General features: G+C 49.2%; 2 protein-coding genes across 4 annotated transcripts in view; both read right to left on the bottom strand.

Moving 5' to 3' along the window:
• The window catches only part of Txn2 (thioredoxin 2), a 14,031-nt gene extending 7,636 nt beyond the window's left edge, over nt 1-6,395 (bottom strand). The window contains exons 1-3 of one of the 3 annotated variants that reach the window (XM_050165702.1): nt 6,239-6,395; nt 5,143-5,405; nt 2,821-2,944 (exon numbers count right to left, since the gene is read on the bottom strand). In XM_050165702.1, coding sequence (XP_050021659.1) covers nt 2,821-2,944; nt 5,143-5,405 — 387 coding nt within the window. In that variant the 5' untranslated portion in view covers nt 6,239-6,395. The other 2 variants (XM_050165701.1, XM_050165700.1) reach the window with 2 other exon arrangements.
• Nucleotides 6,396-17,560: 11,165 nt separating this feature from the next.
• The window catches only part of Foxred2 (FAD dependent oxidoreductase domain containing 2), a 16,120-nt gene continuing 12,519 nt past the window's right edge, over nt 17,561-21,161 (bottom strand). The window contains exon 7 of the mRNA XM_050165643.1: nt 17,561-20,430. Within this exon, the coding sequence (XP_050021600.1) occupies nt 20,170-20,430 (261 nt within the window). The 3' untranslated portion in view covers nt 17,561-20,169. The remainder of the gene's footprint in view (nt 20,431-21,161) is intronic.

Here is a 21,161-nt window from a genome sequence, read left to right as displayed (position 1 = left end):
TATTTATTTATTATGTATACAATATTCTGTCTGTATGCCTGAAGGCCAGAAGAGGGCGCCAGACCTCTTTACAGATGGTTGTGAGCCACCATGTGGTTGCTGGGAATTGAACTCAGGACCTTTGGAAGAGCAGGCAATGCTCTTAACCACTGAGCCATCTCTCCAGCCCCGGCTTCCCCTTTCTTAAAACACTCTGAGAGCCAGACCAAACATGCCTGTGAACCAAAGCTGGCCCCCAGGCGGCCAGGCGTGACCTTGGCTCTGTGAAATCATCGTCTGCATAGCTTTCCCAGGACCCCCTGCTCCAGGCTGGTCTGCTTTCCTAGCCGCTGGGCCTCCCAGCCCTCGCTCTTCCACTCACACAGCCACACGATAGCCACCTCCCTGGGTAGGGCCAGTGGTTAGCCCAGCGGCTGCTTCCTGAGCTGACACATTTCACTCATCACTGCTTTCAGGTTCTGCTCTCATGTAACCTCCTCGGAAAAGACAGTCCTCAGACAGATGTGACCACACACCTGGAAGCACTGCACTGGGGGGTGGGGGAACGGAACACAGGACAAGGACAGAGGATCAGAAATGCAAGGTCATTCTTACTTGGTGACATCAAGGCCAACCTGAGCTTCAAAAGAAGTCTCCATCCTGTTCCCATCTTTGTACCACGCCCACCAGTGTTTGGAAATTTACAGATATTTACTGAGTGTCCCCAAGCCAAAACTTTCAACTCTGAAACACTCCAAAAGCCAAAGTGCTATCCCTGATTGCCAAGGCCTCTGTACCAGGAGCCTGTACCTGAAAGCAGTAAGCAGACCGCGGCCTTCAGGCCAAATTCCACTGGCTGTCACGTCTGTAAACAGAGCTACCGGAACATGCCACGGCCTTTAGTCTGTCCTGTTGTTGGGGACTTAAGGGACAGCCTCATGCGTTTGCCATCTGAGTCTTCAGAGAGTAAAAGTTCTATTTTAAAAAAGATGGATTTTGCCAGGTGGTGGTGGCACACACCTTTAATCCCAGCACTCGGGAGGCAGAGGCAAGTGGATCTCTCTGAGTTCAAAGCCAGCCTGGTCTATAGAGTGAGTTTCAGGACAGTCATGGCTACACAGAGACCCTGTCTTGAACCCCCATCACCCCCCAAAAGATATATTTGCAAACTTGTTTTGAACTTTGATATTGTTTATTTAAAAACAGGTATGGGACTTTTGTCAACAAAGGCCAGAAGAGGATGTTAGATCCCAGGAACTGGAGTTACAGACAGTTGTGAGCTGCCATGTGGGTGCTGGGAATTGAACCCATGTCCTCCGGAAGAGCAGCCAGTGTATTTAACCACTGAGTCACCTCTCCAGGCCCTCAACATTCTTTTTTTTTTCTTTAATATTATTTCATTTTACGTGCATTGGTGTTTTGTCTGCATTCATGTCTGCTTGAGGGTGTCAGATCCCCTGGAACCGTAGTCACAGACAGTTGTGAGCTGCCATGTGGTTGCTGGGAATTAAACCTGTGTCCTCTGGAAGAGCAGCCGGTGCTCTTAACCACCAAGCCACCTCTCCAGCCCCTTCAACATTCTTGAATGCTGTTTGGTGAGGTCAGTGTGTTTTTTGTTTTATTTTTTCCTTTATTTCTATTTGATGTGAATGGGTATTCTGCCTGCCTACATGTCAAATGCACCTTGTACATGCAGTGCCAGAGGAAGGAGGGAGTCATATCCTCTGGGGCCGTTGTTATGATTGATTGTGAGCAGCCATGTGGGTGCTGGGAATTGAACCCGGGTCCTCTACAAGAGTCAGTGCTCTTAACTGATGAGTCATCTCTCCAGTCCCAAGGTCAGTGTTGTCTGCTGCCAGCTACATCTATATTTAACTTTATTTTTATGTGCATTGGTGTGAAGGTGTCATCAGATCACCTGGAACTGGAGTTATAGACAGGTGTGAGCTGCCATGTGGGTGCGGGGAATTGAACCTGGGTCCTCTGGAAGAGCAGTCAGTTCTCGTAACCACTGAGTCACCTCTCCAGCTCCACCAGTCACATCTAGCACCTGACACCAGGACCCGCGCTAGAGCTGAATGCCCACATAAAAAGTCAAGTCAATTCCTTCCTGTCTTTTTGCTGTTTCTGTACTGAGACCAAGGCTCACTCTGTACCGAGACTGGTCTTGAACTCTTGCCTCTGTCTCTGGATTGCAGGGGTAAGCCCTCACTTCTAGCTCCTTCAGGTCTCTTTGCTGATTGCTCTCAGCTCTTTCCTTCCCTCGGTGTATCCTTTGCTTACACATCAGGTCAGAGGCTCTGGAATGCGAACTCTTCCTTGTCCTGGCAACTTCCTCCCAGAATAACCTGCAGTTTCTCTCCTCATACAACTTTTCATAGGTTGCAATTGAGCATGTCATTATGTTTTCTCCTGGCAAGCCAAGATCTGGGGACAAGGAAGTCTCCTTACCTGTGCCATAATCACCCATGCCTGGCATGTCAGCCAGGGCTCATAAGCAATAGCTGACTGCACATGAGGCGGGTAGCCAGACATGGAGGCAAAGTCCTATAATCCCAGCAGCTGAATGGCAGAAGCAGGAGCGCCAGGAGTTCGAGGACAGTTTGGGGTATATGAAACCCTATCTCAAAAAATAAACAACAGGGAATGACTAGTGCTTCGGGCCGTGTAACCTGTTTCTCAAGGGTGTTAGAGGATCAACGGGGCCCTGTGTGCAAAGCCCGGAGACCTTCCTCCTAAGAGCGCTAGAAGAATATCGGACATGCCCCTTACTGATTATTGGGTGATTCCCCACCTCCCCTTCCCTGAGGCCACTCCCTGGCAAATCATGTTGATACATACCTCATACTCGATGGCAAGGTCTGTGTGGTCGTCAATGTCCACCTTGGCCATCACCACCTTCCCATGCTGTTTGGCCACCATCTTCTCTAACCGCGGTCCTAGGATCTTACAGGGGCCACACCACCTCAGAAGGTGAGAAGGGACACAGTCAGTCTTCAGCGTGCTTGCTGCTCCACCTGCCTCCCCAGAGCCTCCCTGGGGCCCACAAGGACTCTGACAGTGGAGCTAAAGAGAGTGAAACCCAGGAGGATATACAATGGCCAGTCTTTGGGCCTCCTTGGCGATATGCAGAGCCTTCAGAGAAGGCAGGCTCCGAGGAAAGGAAGGCCTGTGGCATTCTTGCAGATGACACAGAGGTAAGAAGCAGAGTCTGGCATGGGGGTGCAGTCCAGTAACTCCTGAACTAGGGAGATGGCATCTCAGGACATGTCTGGGGGGGAGTATCTTGATGAGGTAAACTGAGGTAGGAAGACCCACAGCAGTCATGGGTAGGTGGCACCACTCTCTGAGCTAGGATTCTGAATCGTAGAAAAAGGAGAAAGTGAGCAAGCAAGACGGCTTAGCAGGCGAGGGCACTTGCTGCTGGGCCCGACACTCCAGTTTGTCTTAGGAGCTTGCATGGTAGTAATGAACCATCTCCAGAAGGCTGACCTGACCTCCACTGTGCACCATGGCTCCAGCATGCAAGTATGCACACATACAATAAATAATGTTACGGGGGGGGGGGGGAGCTAGGGAGCTGAACAAATATTCACCCCCCTGCTTCTTCATTATGGACACAGTGTGAGCAGCTGCCCCAAGCTCCTGCCACTGTGACTTCTCTGCCACGATGGACTGCACTGGCGCTGTCAGTCACAACCTTTTCTCCCTAAGTTTCTTTTGTCAGTGTATTTTATCATAGCAATGAAAACTAAGACAGGAAGAGAACAGGAATTTGAGGCTAGCCTGGACTACACAGTGAAGCCTGGTCTTGATAGAACAAGCGGAGCCAGGATCACATAAAAGTATTTTTCCTTCTTTCCTTTTTTTGGGGGATGGGTGGCAGTGTGAGACGGAGTCTTGTTATGTAGCCCTTGTTGGTCTGGACCTCACTCTGTAGACCAGGCTGGCCTCAAACTCAGAGGTCCATTTGCCTCTGCCTCCCGAGTGTTGGGATATTTTCTTTTTCTTCTTCTTTTTTTTTTAAGGCAAGGTTCCTCTGGTTTCTTATTCTGTGTCACCTGCTGAGGGTCACACTGCAATGGACATGAGTGGTCCCTCCTTAGCTGGGGAGTGGGAATTCCCCGAGGACAGATGCTGTGCTATCAGCTAGCAGCTCTGTATGTGGTGCCAGAGAGGTGCCTGGCACTAAGTGAACAAACCTGAATCATGCAATCAGCTACCTTATGGGGAAAAAAGGGTTAGCTCACTGACCATCCTTTTCCGAAGCCCTCCACCATAACAGGAGGGCAGAATGACTGCCTCCCACAGATCCCTGGCTGTCAGCTCCTGCTTTACCACTTTCTATGAGCTGGCACACAGCAGCCATTTCATATATGTAGGAGGTGGAGGCAGGGGAAGCTCAGGTCTGAGCTGGGCTACACAGTGAGACCAACTCAACCTGTCATCCTTACCCCCAAACTTCCACTCATAAATTTTAATCAATGAACAAATCTAAATATCTAAAAAGCCGGTCTGTAAGGCCTTCTGTCAGGTGACAAGGACACCCACTGGCCTACCCATGGCAACTTGGTGAGCCAGAGAAAGGACCAGGCAGAAAAGAAAGAACCTGTGAGATGTGTCTAGAAAACCTCCTGATCCTAATTAGACACACCGGTTTCTTCTGGGATGCTGTTCTCTGGGGTCTGCTGGCTTTTTCGGTTGAACCAGGTCTAAAGGCCTGGAAATGAAGACCAGGCTAAAATGCAGACATTTATATCTCTAAAACACACTCCTACGGTACTGAGAAGACACACCTCCTGCCTACCCCATATACACTTGGGTATGGGGGCACTGATAACGTTTTGCCCAGCCCTTCCCACAGTTTTACTGGGTGAGATGTTAAAACAAAATGACGTTATTCCACACTGAAGAAGACTGAGCGTTTCAGGCAGTGAGATACAAGAGATAGGCACAATGCAGCTCTCATCCTAGCCCGCTCTGAAGACTGGCAGCCTGTCTCCTACCACACTGCATGCATGCTTCTTAAGGGCAGGTACTGGGCCTCGAAGTCTTTATAATGAGTTTGTGTGGGAGAAGCATTGGGCATGGCTGAGTCACAGTGGGCATTCAATAAATCCTTGTTCAGGTGAGACCCCGGCTCTCGCTGCCCCCAGTACTCACTGCGCATGGAAATCCACAACGACTGGAGTCTCACTGTTGACAACTCTGTCTTGAAAGTCAGGTCCGTCCTGGACATTAAAGGTCGTCGAGCAGACTTGGGTGGTGTGCAACGTTCGGGCTGGGCTGGCCGTTCCTGGCAGACCACCATGACTGTGCTGTGGGGTCTGCTGGGTTCTAGAGGGGAGGGGAGCCCACCCACCCTGAGGGGGCGTCCTGGGGATGATCGAGGTCAGGAACCTCCTCAGGAGAAGCCGCTGAGCCATCTGTGAGGGAAGAGGCAGGAAAAGCTGGGGTACATAACAGGAAGGCAACACATTTGGAAAATAAGGCATTCCGGAGTACTGAGGTGTCGGGACACGCTGAGCTAGAAGCCAAATGCATGGAAACACTGTAGTGTATGATTTCTGAGGGCCAGAACTCGTCATGCCTGCATTTGGGAAGCTGAGGCAGGAGGATATAAATCAAGGTCAGTTTAGGCTATATATTAAAACTCTTGTTTCTGAAACCTCCACACAGCAACAACAACAAGATATCTAGGTGAGTGAGGAATGAGAACCACAGAACAGACATAAGCTAGAAAGGCAGAGAACAGGTGGACAACCAAAAAGAAATCAAGACTGAGGTGGAATTAAAATGGAAGCAAGAACCAGGCTCAAGTGCATTACGTCACTGGTTCTCCCAGACCAACTCTGAAGAAGCTGTTTTTAACGCCGTCCACATTCAGGGCAACCCAGGTTTCAGGTAGGTTTAAGTGACATGACCAAAGCAACCCAGTTTTTAAAGGACAGTTAATTGGAACCCAACGCCGTCTGGAAAATCTTTACTCTACTTACCGCTCTTTTAAAATGCGTTTCCATGGGAAATTAAGGAGGGAAAAGGGAGCTCTCGAAGGATGGGCAAAGAACCCCTACTACGGAAGGAGGAACTAAGAAGCATAGGAACCAGACATGGGGTACCAAAGAGAAGGGGGACGTGGGTACGGGGAGACCGAGAGCACAGGACGTGCGGCTGCCGAGACCAGGTCTCCCCTCTCGGGTGCTCCCTCCGCTAGTGGCCAGCGTGCACAGCAGCCCAGCCCACCCCGCGGGCCTCCTACCTCCCGGCAGGGCAGCTTGAGCAGAGGGACCAGAGCCTAGCCGGCCTGCCCGTCAAGGGCACTCCTGTTGTCACTTCCTCAGGGGCGGGTCTAGCGTCATTTCCGGGAAAGAGTACCCGGACGATGGATCTCCGCAACTTGGGGGCGGCTCGTTGTTTTCCACCAATGAGGATGGCGGAAAAAGGTATGGGCGTAGGGGGGGGGCGCGACCGGAAGGAATGGGATCTTGGAGGAGGGACCGGAAGAAGGGTGGGACCAGTGAGGGGCGGGGTGAGGACGGGGAGGAAGGAGTGGCTTTGGAACAAATCTCGGCGGCCTTGCGCCCTTTTGGCACCGCCCATCCCTGGATCGGGCTCAAGTAAGGGCTGGCAGGTTGTGTTCTTAATACTGCGCGGGCGGAAGCTGTGTTCCTGCAGAGGCTTAGTGTTTTAGTGTTTAAAGGCTCAGTTGGTAGAGTGCTTGCCTAGCACACACGAAATCTGGGTTCCGTTCTCAGTACACGTAAACCGGGTGTGATGGCACACACGTGCAATCCCAGAACCTCGAGGCAGAGGCTGAGGACTCAGAACTTCAAAATCAATCTTGACTACATAAGGAATACTTGGAAGTCTCTCTCTCTCTCTCTCTCTCTCTCTCTCTCTCTCTCTCTCTCTCTCTCTCTCTCTCTCTCTCTCTCTCTCTCTCTCTCTCTCTCACACACACACACACACACACACACACACACACACACCCCTCCGTGGGATTCAAGGGTTTCTTCTGTGGTCCTTGACCTTATCTGCCCAGCATAATATATCTTATGGTCATGAACAAGTCACTGGTGGTGTTTCTAAACCCTCGAGCTTTTCTCTTTGGAATTGTCGTGGAAGTGGGCTTGCCTTTGAGACCCAAGGTGAAGCTTGGGCCTGGGGCTTTCCCTTCATGCCCACTGGCATGAGTAACTGAGGTCTAAGCACCTTATTTCTGCATATTACAACTCGAAGGGGTTAACTCTCCCACTCTCACAACTGAATTTAGGTTTCAGTTCTCTGAGAAGGGCAAAACAGGTGTCTCGCCCAACAAAGGGCTATTTATCCACAATACCCTTCCATTCGGGGATGAGGAAGAGAACAAACATGGGACCTAAGCCAGCCTCACAGTGTCTCAAGGCCAAATCCAGCAGCCCTCATCTGAGTCACGTCCAGACTTGCCCAAGCTTATGCAAGTATGTCCAAAAATGATAAGATTAAACCTCAGTCAATTCAAGGTATACTAGTGTAACTGCTGCTTGCTTAATCAATTATGTATGACGCGACCTCACTGTCCCTAAAACACCCCTTAGCTGTGCATAAAAGGAGCCTGCATGCTCCTCTTGGGTTGTCACCATTTTGTATATGCTGGTATAATAAATGCTCGTTGCTCTTACATACTATTTGAGTCTGGGGTCTCCCTTCAGCGTTTCCTCCGATCTTAAGTATGCCAGCCCCTTATGGTTCTGGGAGCACACTGCTGCTCATATTGTCTTCCACACCTTTGCTTACTTTGAACTTTGTCTCTGTCTCTCAGTAGTCAGAACACCTGCCATCATGTCTTCTCTGAATAGTTTTGTTTCCTTCTCTCTAGTGCTTGCTTTGTAACTCTTCCTAACATATTACAGTGTCTATTCCACCAGGTCTGTGCTTTCTGAGAGGAGAAATTTGTGGTCGTCTCTCATCTGCATATACGTAGTGCCAACCTGGCACAGTACCCGACCCAGGGAGGCCAGTAGATGCTTACCGTTCAGTAAATTCTTACTAAATTGAGAATCTCTGCACATCTCAACAGTTTTTTTTTTTTTTTTTTAAGGCAGGATTTTTTGTAGGGCAGTGGTTGCGCATGATTTTAATCCCAGCACTCGGGGGTAGAGGCAGGCAGATCTCTGAGAGTTCGAGGCCAGCCTGGGTTACAAGAGTTAGTTCCAGGACAGGCTCCAAAGCTACTGGAAAACTCTGTCTCGGAAAAGAAAAAAAAAAAAAAAAAAAAAAGACAGGATTTTTCTCCTGGGATTAAACACCACTGCCCAGCTCAGCAAATGGTTTCTGTCGAAATGTTATGTGATGTCTCCATGCAGAAGCGGGCAAATTGGCTGCCACGCCATTTCAGCCCACTCTGCAGTGTGTTTGTGTGTATGTGTGTGTGGTGGGATGTCTCTGCAAACACTACAACCAGCAGAGTAGTGACCTGCTATCTGTGTGAGGCAAGAAGGAGCCCAGTTCAGCATGATTCAGTAGCTGGTGTTGGTTCAAACTTTGAGAGTCTGACACCAGGTGGTTTATTTTAGGCAAATTTAAGCACAGCATAATTTGGAAAAAAAGTTCCCTGGTGACAATGAACTCAGTTCCATGCTTACAATAAAGCATAAAACATGACTACATCCAAACTCTTTGTAAAGTAGATGTGACCTCTTCCATAAAGATAGGTTCTTAGATTGACTACGTGGGACATCTTAAGGGTCTGGGGGAGGATCTGGTGTGGTCTGTGCTACAGGTAGCACAGAGGTCACCAGGCTATTAGCCACCTCCACTCCAGCCTTCTAGGTGGAGAAGAGGCTATACATCTCTCCCTTTGAAGAGACGACCCCAAGTTAACATTCCCGGTTCCCACAGTGATTATCTGTGTGTTCAAGAACCTCTGTGCCCCTTACACATCAGGGTCTGTCTCCATTACTTGCCTCAGATTCTGACATCATAGGAGGTCCCTAGTGACTCTAGGAGGTGCAACTGTTGGGGACTACAGACCTTCAGACCCTGAATTTTCTATGACCCCTTGCTTGCCAGAGTAAACAGTTTGTTTTCCTGTGCTTGCAGCTGCTCTGGCCATGAGACCCTCATGAGTTCCTGATGGCAGGGGAGTAGTTTCTGGTGGACTTGCAGCTGAAAAATCTCAAGAGCTAGGGCATGGCCATTAGTCAAGGAGAGCCCTATATAAGCTGCCCTGGAACACAATAAAGGGGGCATTCTTGTTTCAAGGATGATCCGACTCTCTCTCTCTCTCTCTCTCTCTCTCTCTCTCTCTCTCTCTCTCTCTCTCTTTCTCCCTCTCTCCCTCTCTGTTTCAGTCTCTCGCCCCCTGCCTCTCTCATGCAGCAGTGACCCAAATTGAGTCTTCTAACTTCAAATCCATTTTCCTCGCCACATTCCATGGCTCCGCTGTTGTTCCAAAGCCGTCACCATGCTCTCATCCCGCTCATTTTGGCCACATCCTGCTATTATTTGTCCTCTGTCCAGCTGGCAGTCCCAGTGCCGGGCACGGCTTTGCCTCTAGGATAGGTAGACTGAGGGAAACAAGTCTCCTTGCCCTAGGCAGCCACTCTTATGCCAACCTTCCACTTAGTAGAGTCTTCTCTACCTTCTACCGCAGGTAGAAGACTAGGTCAGGTATGGGCAGCCCCATAAGTGGTCGCTCTACCTTGTCTGATCTCTTGTCTTAATGTCTGTCCTCATTCAGGATGACAACCATGGCAGGGGGGATACCCAGACTCCCCCCTCTCCCGGGCTCCTGAGGTCAGCCTCCCTTGCTGCAGCTGTTGCTGATAATGCCAGGCACCATCTGGCAGAGGCGTTCTTGCCCCACCTACTTCCATATCTGCTTTTCTCTGTCTCTAGTACTTTCTCTTCCCCAGCCACCTACCCATCCTATTCAGCATTTTCAGAGCAGTTTCTTGAGAGCCAATTTCCTTGCTTGATTTGCATTCTGAATTCTAAAGCAGGTCCAGTCCTGTTCATGCCTATTCTCTAATCACCTGACCTCCGTTGGCCCAGGCTTCTCATCTGAGAAATGAGAGCAAAGAGAGGTTGTGAGCGGGGTGGTGGTGGCCCATGCCTTTAATCTGAGCACTTGGGAGGTGAAGGCAGGTGGGCCTCTGGGTTTGAGATCAGTCTGGTCTACAGAGCGAGTTCCAGGACAGCCAGGGCTTCACAGAGAAACCCTGTCTCGAAAAACCTGTGGGAAGGACAGGATATGGGCATGACATTAGTTCCCTTTCCTCCAGCAGGTAGACTACCCTTGACACAGGCTGAGCTCCCAGCAGGTTGCCAACCAGCCCCTCTGGTATTCAGTGGTGGGTACCTGGAACTGGTGCATTTTCCAGTCAGATTCAGGGTACAAGCCTGAAGCAGAGGGAAGGGAGTCAGGACAGGTAGCCATGGCTTTCAGGTTATGAATTATGAGCATTGGTGTGAACAACACTGTGGTCAGTTTAAAAACTGTTTTTTTAGGTTTACTGTTTATTTATATGTATGAGTGTTTAGCCTGCATGACTGTGTGGGCATCACATGTCTGCCTGATGCCTGCAGGGGTCAGAAGAAAGTGTTGGGTCCTATCAAGTTCATGGCCAATCTGGGCTACTCGAGGAGACCTTGTCTCATATGAAATAAAACAACAAACAGAGTAGAGTTGAAAATACCAGAACATTCCAGGTGTCAGTATCGGTGCTTTGTGCAGCATTTGTATGTGTATCTGTGTGGCCAAAAAGACTCTTCTCAGGTCTTGTGAACTTAGCCTCCTGAATGCTGAGGCGACAGCCTTGGTTTTTTGTTTTTGTCTTGTCTTGTTTTGTTTTCTAGACAGGGTTTCTCTGTGTAGCCTTGGCTGTCCTGGAACTCACTCTGCAGACCAGGCTGGCCTTGAACTCCAGATCCACCTGCCTCTTCCTCCTGAGTGCTAGGATGAAAGGGGAGCGCCACCACCTCCTGGCCAGGTAACAGCCTTTAAATGCTTCTTTTCCTGCGAGTTCGGTCAAAGGGTTTGAAATGTGCGAATATGCTGAACTGTTCCCGTATAAATGGCTAGCATTGTTGTCAGACTCTTGCACGTTTAACTCATTACATCCTGCCACTCACTCTCTGAAGCAGGAACATTTGAAGCCACAGCCTTCATCTTAGAGGAAGACACGGAGGCACACGGAAATTAAGAGGCTTCTTGGTACATGCAGTGAACAGGGGGTGGCATCTTAATGGGGCTTTTCCACCCCCAGAAGAAACTGCCTTGGCTCTAGGGTGCTGCCTCCTCTCCAACCCCCAGAGAATTGCCAGCCAACTAGCACAGGTCATCTGAGTCAAGCCAGGGAGGGTGCTTGGCAGCATGCCCTAAGCAAAACTTCCACACGATGGCGCTGTGGTACAGTTTCCACTTGGAAAAGCTGGCAGTCCATGGCGCAGGCTCCCTAAACCCTGCAGGGCTGGACTGCGGAGGACAGGGCTGCAGGACAGTCGCAGTTCAGCGATTGGGACACTGGAGATGTCAGAGTATGAAGGAGACACCTTCAGAAAATGAAATAAACAAAAGTATGGGGAGGCAGGGCCACACCCACAGGGGTACCCCTAGAGGACATTTGGTTTTTGTCTTTTACTTTGTTTTTTGAGACAGAGGTCTCACTATGTAGTTTTTGCTGGCCTGGAACATTCTATGTAGATAAGACTGGTCTTGAACTCACAGAGATCCTTTTGCTTCTAGAGTGAAGGAATCAAAGATGAGTGCCTCTCCTGGCTCAGTTTCCATGTTGTTTCTAGCGCCATTGCAGAACAACCTAAGCCAGTCTCATGCCAGCTGTGACTCCCGTACTGTCCTGTTTCCAGCTATTGCACCATGTCCTGCCCAGTACCGTGCATGGCAGAGGTGGCCTGGGCAGCAGGATCATTCCAGGTTCAGGCTGCTGGTGTGTTCCTGGGGTAGGCAAGCCTGCAGCTGTGAGAAGAGGATGCAGGCTCCTTCCTCTTTGCCAAATCTTGCCGAGCTTGCTCCTCCTTGCTGGTCCTTCAACAGGAGGCAGCTGCGGGCAGAGGAGGGCCGTGCTGGAGAACGGGAACCACATCCACCCAGGGCTCTTCTCTCCCTCTGCCTTAGGAAGAGACCCGGGCCATCTCGGCAAGCTTTGAACAACGAGGGGCAGTCCGTGGTTCTCACCTCTTCCTGTCCAGGTACATCACCTGGTTTAATTCTTGTTGTTTTGTTTGGGACAGGCTCCTTCTGCCTCTGTCCCCCGAGTATGGAGATTACAGATGTGTGCCACCACCCCCAGCTTAACTCATCATATCTCATAGGAAGTGAGGTGCTGTTGTCAGTAACATTTTACAGAGGAGCGAAACTGAAGGCTGGGAGAGCCCAGTGTCAGAATGGGAACTCAAACTCAGATATCCCCCAAAGGTTATGCCTAACAGTTCAGCTCTATCATCTTTAACTATCTAAAATAAGAGGTAACATGGCAGACGGGCAAGTTAGTATACATCAGCCTAGCACTCAGGAGGCGGAGGCAGAAGGATTGAAATAAGACCAGCCTGTGGCATATAGCAAAACCCTGTCTCAAAAAAGAGGTGGTTTTTTTTTGTTTTGTTTTTGTTTTATTTTCCTCAAGGGACCAGCTTCCTTTCTGTAGAGATGACTGACATTCTGTTCAAAGGAACTGTTGGCCAATAAGGTCATTTGGCTTCTATTCTGGAGTCTAAGGTGTGGTGAGCAGTGTCCATCTCACAGTAAGGAAGGCAGAGAACCTACCAAGAGTGAAATGAGGCTTTTTATCTTTATTTAGGAATTAACTTTGAGGCAGAGTCTCATGTGCCCCACGTTGGCTTCAGATAGGCTGTATAGTGGAGGATGACTTTGAACTTCTGGTCCCGACAAGCCTGGCTTATGTGGGGCTGGGATCTCCTGCACCTCAAGCCGGCATTCTTATGAACTAAGTCACATCCCTAGCCCTTATTTTTACCATTAATTTTATAAAACTTTTTGAGAAAGGGTCTTGCTCTGTAGTCCAGGATAGCCTCGAACTTGTGATCTTTATGCTCAGTCTTCCAGTTGCTGAGATTACAGGAGACACACACATATACACACACGGGGGTGGGGAGTGAGAGGAGGGAGACAGAGATGGAGAGGCTGAAATTTGGGTAGTACTTGATAATTGCAGGGACTCTCTGTTCCACATGGTACCCACTAGATCAGTGGTTCTCAACCTTCCTACTGCTGGGATCCTTTAACACAGTTCCTCATGTCGTGATGACCCCCAACCATAAAGTTATTTTGTTGCTACTTCATAACTGTAATTTTGCTAGTGTTATGAACTGAAAGGTAAATATTTTTGGAAGTAGAGGTTTGCCAAACGCTGCACTAGGGATAGTCAAGTGAGCCAGAGAACCTGCTTCCATGTAGCTCACTCATAGGCCTGATGTGGAGCTGGCTGGCAGCTCAGTCAGGTGCCTCACTCCTGTTCTTGTGAGCCTCTGTCTCCATGGGGCTTCCTCCCAGGGTAGCTTGGGTGCCTAGTCAGGGAGCTGCCAATCTCCCAAGGCTCTGCCTGATAGTTGGGACATCACTATTTCTACTTCTCTTCTTTGGCCTACCTACCATGATTCAACAGGAGGACATGGATACACCCCCATGGTGGCCAGACTTTGAACCATGTTTAATCAATGGCAGTGCCTTAGATCGAGGCTTCTGGGTGCATCTTCCAACACAGTTTAAACCTCAATGAAGCTGTGGCTGGGATCACCTCATGCATTTTGTTGTCGCTCTGTTTCAAAACTGCAAGGCCAGATGACGATGCCACACACCGGACATTCTCAGATATTTCATTATCATCTTTGGCTGAGGGTTTTTTTTTTTTTTTTGCATTCAATTATTTACTGATGATTTGAAAGAACTTGAGAGACTAGGTTAGCAATGATAGTGTCTCAGAAAGAAGTGAAGAAGCAGGTGACAGACATCTCTTGTAACGGGGCTTCTGCAGAAGAGCCAGCAAAGCAGACTTATTTATGCAGACCAGAGGAAGGAGCGAGACAGGCTCGCCTGCTGTTCCTTTCTTCCTTGCTGAAGTACATCTGTTGCGTGCTATTTTTTATTTCTGGTTGATGGATCGGTCGTGTGATGCACTTGGACTAGATGCTTGGGCTGCAGCGTCTCCTACTTGCCCACCAGCTTTGCTCTGTGGCAGATTTGCATTCCGTCTGGGATGCCAGCTTGGATTAAATGCTTTTTTAAAGCCCGCAGCGCAGTCTGACTTTATCCAGTCAGCGTTTCCCCCGTATTTTAAAACAAGCATTTGCAGTGGAAAGATGCTGTTGATGGCTTATTTTGGAGAGAAGAATCCAGTTTGGCTGGGTGGCTGATGTTCTAATTGGCTGTGGAGCCGAGGGCACAAGGGCTGGTGTACCGAGTCTAGGGGTCTCCCTCACCACTCCGAATCACCTACCATGCCTTTGGGGAGGAGGGGGTTCATTTGGCGCCTGCTATGTAATTAATATCGCTCAACTGTCTCTTCACTTCACCCAACCCCCACCCCGTGGGAACCATATGTCTTTCTAGGTTTGAGAATTCTTGAGCTAGCAAGACAAGACGGCTCTGTGGATGAAGGCGTCTGCTGCTAAGTTTGACGATCTGAGTTCAATGTCTGGGACTTAGGTGGTAGGAGGGGAGAACCGACTCCCTCAAGCCGTCCTGATCTCCACATGTCTGCTGTGGTGTGCAAGCCCACACGTGTGTGGACACACACAATAAATAAATAAAATGTAAAAAAAATATGAAGCCCATGGGAGTTGGTGAGGACATATTAATAAAAAATTAAATGAAAGGAAACAGACACACAGAAAAACACAGCACCCCAATAAAAGAAAAAAGAATTGTCACTAGGGTTCACTTGAAGGATACCTATGTGGAGGACGGCAGGACTAGGCAACCATGACAGTTAGTTCTCAATGAAACACATGTCTCTGAAGGACAGGGAAGACCTGCCCAGAATGTGGGAAGCAGCGCCCATGAGCCAGGCTCCACAACCGAATAAAAAAGAGGAAGTGAGCCAAGAAGCAGCACTTAGTTCTCTCTGATTCCTAACTGGGGACACAAGGGGACTGGCAGCCTCACATTCTGGAGGCCAAGCCTTCTCCCCCATGACTGACTGTATCCTCACACTGTGAGTCAAAGCCAAACACATTTGGGCTAGAAAGACGGCAATTAAGAGCACTGGCTGCTCTTGCAGAGTGCTGAGTTCAAGTTTCAGCCTCACTCAGCAGTCATCTCTCCTCATGCGGTCGTGGTGAGGATGGAGTTGGTGTAAAGCATGCATGAGTCCTTAGATGCTGTGTAACAACGTCCATCCATGTAACAGCTAAGCTGCAGACACCGTTCCGGAGTGTCTGTGGTCAGGAATCTGGAGCAGCTTGCCTGGCTGGTTTCGGCTCAGGGTCTCTCATCAGGCCCTGATGGGGCGGAGCTGTGGCTGTGGCAATGCATTGTGCTGAAAATGTCTAAGAAACTGGGACTTTTGCTGGATCTCACACCTAGAGCTCACTTAAGAGCCCTGTCCCTGTGTGTACTCAGCCTGTCTGCTTAACCGCCCTCAAGAGAACCATGTAACAGTCGCTATTACTTGCCTCGGATTTCCCATGTAATCCACCTTTGCAACCTAAACCAATGCGTAGCGGTAATCTTAACTAAGTACTTTTTCATGCCCCTGATCCAAGAGTAGTGCGTGTGTGTTACTATAATCATTTGCTGGGAACATCAGCAATCTTATAAAAATACCCATAAATGTTGATTGCATCGAATGGATATTGCTTGATAAACAGTAATGTTTGTAGTAGTGTTTGCTGTCTGGGTCAGTTGGTCTCAGTTGGAGCCAGTGACTTAATCCCTTATAAAACTCTGTTCAAGATTTCTATAAAGTGTCCCATTCCTTACCCCATCAAACAGCTTCTGCGCTGTTCAATGAAGGAGAGGGCAAAGCCCTCCCTTAAAGACACACACTCAGATATACTCAGAGAAAGACGAGGGCCAGGTTCACAAGACAGCTTTCAGGCAGGCACCGATCCAGACTCATACAACAGACAGACAGGACATAAGTCCTGGGGAGCCCGAAGCAGAGAGTTCAAATCGACTCACTCTTGATTAAATGACACTGGGGGACGTGCTTTGATTTCTTAATGTAACCCCAAAGCACTATTGGTGACTTGGACTTACTACTGCAGGTATTACACTTACCTGGTTTGCCTAGGGTAGGGTCCATGCTTAAGGTCACCTGTGCTTGCAGGCAGGTCTCAGTTTCTTGTGTGTGTGGTTTAAGGTAGGTCTTACATACTTCATGGGGGGGCTTCAAACTCACACGAGGCTGAGGTTGGCCTTGAACTACGGATTCTCCTCCCTTCAACTCCTAAATGTAGATTGCAGGATTTTAACATTATATCTAGCATATATGAGTTTTTTTTTATTTTATTTTTGAGACAGGGTTTCTCTATAGCTTTTTGGTCTTGTCCTGGAACTAGCTCTTGTAGACCAGGCTGGCCTCGAACTCACAGAGATCCGCCTGCCTCTGCCTCCCGAGTGCTGGGATTAAAGGCGTGCGCCACCACCGCCTGGCTCATATATGAGTTTTTATTAAATCATTTAATATATCCTAGGTTAGCCTCAAACTCACTATAGCTGAGTACGACCTTGACTTTCTGATCCTCCTGTTTCTGTCCCCTGAAGGAACTGGATTTTCTGCTGTGTACCACCACACCGGATGACCGTGAACCCAGGGCTTTGTGCATTATAGGCAACTGATCCACATCCCCAGGGTTTTTAGCCCACTGGTTTCCGGGCAGACTTCGGGGACACCTCCACTTTTGTCATACAGAAAGAATTTGGGGTATCCAAGGCATTGGAGATCAGTCCTGGGGGGTCTCTCAAAGAGGAGGAACTTTGTCTCTGATTTCCTGTCATTCGGGAGAAGATGTTTCCAAGGATGGCCATGTGGTCATGTATGCTCAGTTGTCATTAGAGACTCCGCGTGAGGAGCAAGTCTACCTACTCACTTCCTTTAGCCCGGACAGCCTTTTTATTTCCTTAGAGACAGGATCTCACTATGCGGCTTATTGTTCTGGAACTCGCTATGTAGACCAGGTTGGTCTTGAACTTACCTGCTTCTGCCTATGCCTCCTGAGGGCTGGGATTAAAGGTGTGGTGGTTTTTTTTTTCTTCTTAAAGACAGGATCTTGTTTATCCTAGGGTGACCGTGAACTTCTGATCCTCCTGTCTCTACCTCTTATCTCCCAGGTGCTAGGGTACAGGTGCATCTCCCATACTCTGCCCTGAGCATGCTTACATCCTGACCCCCTCCCAGGTGCTAGGGATCAGGTGTGTCCCTCATACTCTGCCCTGAGCACGCTTACATCCTGAAGCACGGTGCTCCTTCCCTCTAGTGATTCTCTAGGGTAACCCACCCGGTCACCGCCTGGACCATCAAAGCAGAGCAGTCTCTTGCAAGGGCTCCCATGTCCACTCTTTCCCAGCAATTCCAAAATTCAAGAGCAGAAATGGTTTAAAAATAAATGTATTTTTACTTCAGTAGCATAGAATCACATTTGAAAACTAAACACAAATTTGATCAAAAGAGGAAAAAAGAACCCGTCCCCGGTCCCAGCAGAGCCACTGCTGGTATCCTGTGGTTCCTATCTTCACGGCTATCAGCAGCTCCAGCTGCTGTCCCAGCTCACCTGGGGCAGTGTCACGTGTGGAGGCACAGACTCACCAGCCCTTCTCTATCTACACCACAGAAGAGATGATCATGAAAAATTGCTTAGAATTTTTCACGGGTTTCAATCAGTCCCTTCACCATAACTATTTTTGCTCATGCTTTTCAAAAAATTTATTTACTTTTGGGACAGGATTTCATACTGTAGCTCTATTGGCTTGGAACTTGCTGGGCCAACCAGGCTGGCCTTGAACTCACTCACAAGTGCTATTCCAGCCTATGCCTTAGGAGTGCTGAGATTAAGGCATGTAACACTGCACCCAGTTTATTTCTGCCTTTTTAAAATTTCTTTTTTGAGACAGGATCTTGTTCAGTTGCCCACACTATCCTGGAACTTTGCATGTAGCCCAGGCTGGCCTTGAACCTCCATTTTCCTGCCTTGGCCACCCTATTGCTGGGATATTGGTGTGTACCCCATCCAGTTGGCTTTATCTTTAATCTTTTCTTTGAAATAGTTCTGGGGCAGGAGAAACTGGCTCAGCACTTACTGTTCTTTAGAGGACCTGAGCTCAGTTCTCAGCCTCTACACAGGCTTGCTCACAGCCTCCCGTAACTCCAGCGTTAAGGGGCTCTGACATCCTCTTCTGATCTCTGGGCACCTGCGCTCACGTACACATACCCACAAACAGACACATACAAATACACATAATTAAGAATAAACCTTAAAAAAGCTTATGTGGTTTGAGCTTGTAATCCTAACTATTGGAAGGCTGAGGTGGGAGAATGACCATGAATCCAAGTGCAGGCTGGGCTATGTAATATGTACCAGGCCAGGCAGGACATGGTGAAACTCTCTCGGGGGGGGGGGGGGGAGGGAAGTAGAAATCATCTCTAGCCAACTGAGCAAGAACAGAATCCTTCGTGTTAAAAACAAACAAGGCTGCCTGATACTGTGACAGAATCAACGATCTGGCAGATGACAGGAAGCAGCAGATGTCATATACAAGGGTGTCAGCCAGATACTTGCTAAGGCACCGAACAAGTGGCTCGGCCAGGCTCAGTGAGCAGAGGGTAAGATGTGAGGAACAGGATTCGATGTCATGGGATAACACTAAATCAACGACTCACTTAAAAATACCTTGTGAGCGAGGGTGGGACGGCAGGGTCCCAGTTTGACTTGCCAATCAACCTGTGTGACTCTGACATCCTGGGCTAGGGAGGTCTGGCCCTGTGCAAACTACCCCAAGTAGGTACAGGGGACATAGTTCCTCCTGGTGACATGAACTTGTTGGATTGCCCTGTTAGAATCTGGTAAGCACCGGGGAGGAAGGTGGCTGCAGACGGTCAGGTGACCAAGAGGGATTGGACCCAGAAAAGACTCTTCTTTGGAGAAGAGGACGTTCTCATGAAGGGGCTTTGGGTTGACAGGTCCCTGAGCATCTGCGGGGCCTCCATGGAGAATGAGAGGGCTGGTGAGAAACAGTACCTGCGTTCTGGGGCTATGGGAAATCACATGATCACCAGGCTGCCCTTGTGGGTCATGTTTTCCTTGTGGCTTATTCATCAGTGAGACTAATCTGTTGGCTGAATGTGGACTCTGGTGAGGAAAGCAAGAAAGAAGAGAGGAACATCAAGACTGTCAGGGGCCGGCAAGTGTCAACATTTCCACGCCTAAGGCAGTAGGCGCAGCAACACTGTAAACCTGCCCAGGCAGGTCTCAAGGAAGACAGGGCTCAGGATACCAGACAGCAATGTGGGAGAGGGACACAGAGGCCGCTAATCCCTGGGAGTGTGATCTCAGGGACAGGGCAGTTCTGAGGTGCTCTGCTCCTGAGAAGTCAGCTGGGCAGACGACCTTGTAGGCGTTTTCTGTCCCCACCCTGACTGGAGTTCCGCCAAGGGCCAGTGCCGAGGAGGTGAGACGATGTGGAAAGAAAGAGCGCCATGAGGGACGAGGACCCTAGGGACGAGGACCCTAGGAGATGCTTGATGCTTCTGAGTCGGGGTCCATAGATGTACTGGGAAGCAGAGATCTCAACCGTCTACCCCACGGCTGAAGCCCTCAGGCTTTCCTTATAATATGCCTGCTATGGAAATGAGGGGGTTTCAGCTGCGAGCCGTTCCCCTGGCAGACCCAAGCCCATCTGCAGAGTGAACCAGAGGGGAAAGGAGCTTGGTCCTAGCAGCTGACACACCAGACCAGGGTGGTGCTTAGTGATGCTCTAAGTTGGACACAAGCAGGCTGTGGAAGGCAGCTCCTTCTTGACAGATGGTACCGTCCTCTTAACTGTGCATCTAGCACCCAGGGGCCAGCACAGGACAGGACACTACTGTGTGACTGTGTCCCAGCCTTCGGCACTCTATAGGCTGTCTTGTCGTCTGTTATCTCTGTGATGGTCCTGAGCAGCCTGAGAGGTAAGAGAGAGCCTGGGGAAAGGGCCCCCAGGAGGCACTACCTCCATAGTCCGGGAGGGGATGTTCAGAGCTCCTCCTTGTTGCTGTCAAGGGTCTGAGTGAGAGACCCTGGAGCCGAGGGGTGGTCACCAAGTCGACTGCTGCTGTCCTCCATGGCTGTGTAGTCCTGCAAGAGCCTGCTTTCCACACCATGTTGCCAAAGGCTCTTGGTGCTTGAAAGCCCCTGCATCTTTAGGTACCCCTGCTGGCAAAAGGGGGGCAGCTTCTGGCGTGTGAAGGTGAATAGGAAACAGGATTCTATACAAAGGCAAAAGAAGGTGTCAGGTCAGGTAGGGGAGAGGACAGGGAGAAGTGGGCAATGCTGGGGACCTAGGGGAAGTGTTCATCAGGGGCCCTGCACAGTCCTTTCCAGCCCTTCAATCTAAGCTGCTGTGGTAGTTTGAGTGTAATTGGCTCCTATAAGCTCACACGGAGTAGCACTATTAGGAGATGTGGGTTTGTTGGAGGAAGTGTGTTAACTGTTAGACGTGCACAGGTGCTCAGCTCAGCTCTATGGGCTAATCAAGAGAGGAAGATGCTTAGATGATCAGGGACAGGATGCCACTCAGCAGCAGTTCAGCTCCCAAACCATCACTTCAAAGCAGAGTCAGGACAAGGCAGGATGCTTGCTGTTTGACTAGGGTGGAGTCAGTCTCTAACTTGACTTTGTATGAATAGTGTCACACATTTGACAGGTGTCTGACGTGTTCTTTTCATAATAGAAAAAGCACTGGATTTGGAACATCCAGAGGTTTAAAAGGACAAAGATATTGGCTTGTTTCTATCACTTTCTCCTCTAGATCATTTGAGTTCTTGCCTCAGGCCCCTCTTTGCATTTAGCTATCAGATCTGCCTTCCAGTTCACCAATTCTCTCTTCACCTCTGTCTAGTGCACCACCAGCTCCTTATACTGAGCTTCTTATTTCAAGAATATTTTATCTCCATTAGTTTCGTCTCCATCTTTTTTTTAAATTTTATTTATTTATTTATTTATTTATTTATTTATTTATTATGTAT

This window comes from Alexandromys fortis, unplaced genomic scaffold (genome assembly GCF_014885135.2).
Source record: "Alexandromys fortis isolate MF-2015 unplaced genomic scaffold, M_Fortis_MF-2015_v1.1 scaffold_157, whole genome shotgun sequence".
NCBI lineage: Eukaryota > Metazoa > Chordata > Mammalia > Rodentia > Cricetidae > Alexandromys > Alexandromys fortis.
The sequence above is the reverse complement of the archived record's forward strand: the minus strand, read 5'-3'. Positions and strand labels throughout refer to the sequence as shown.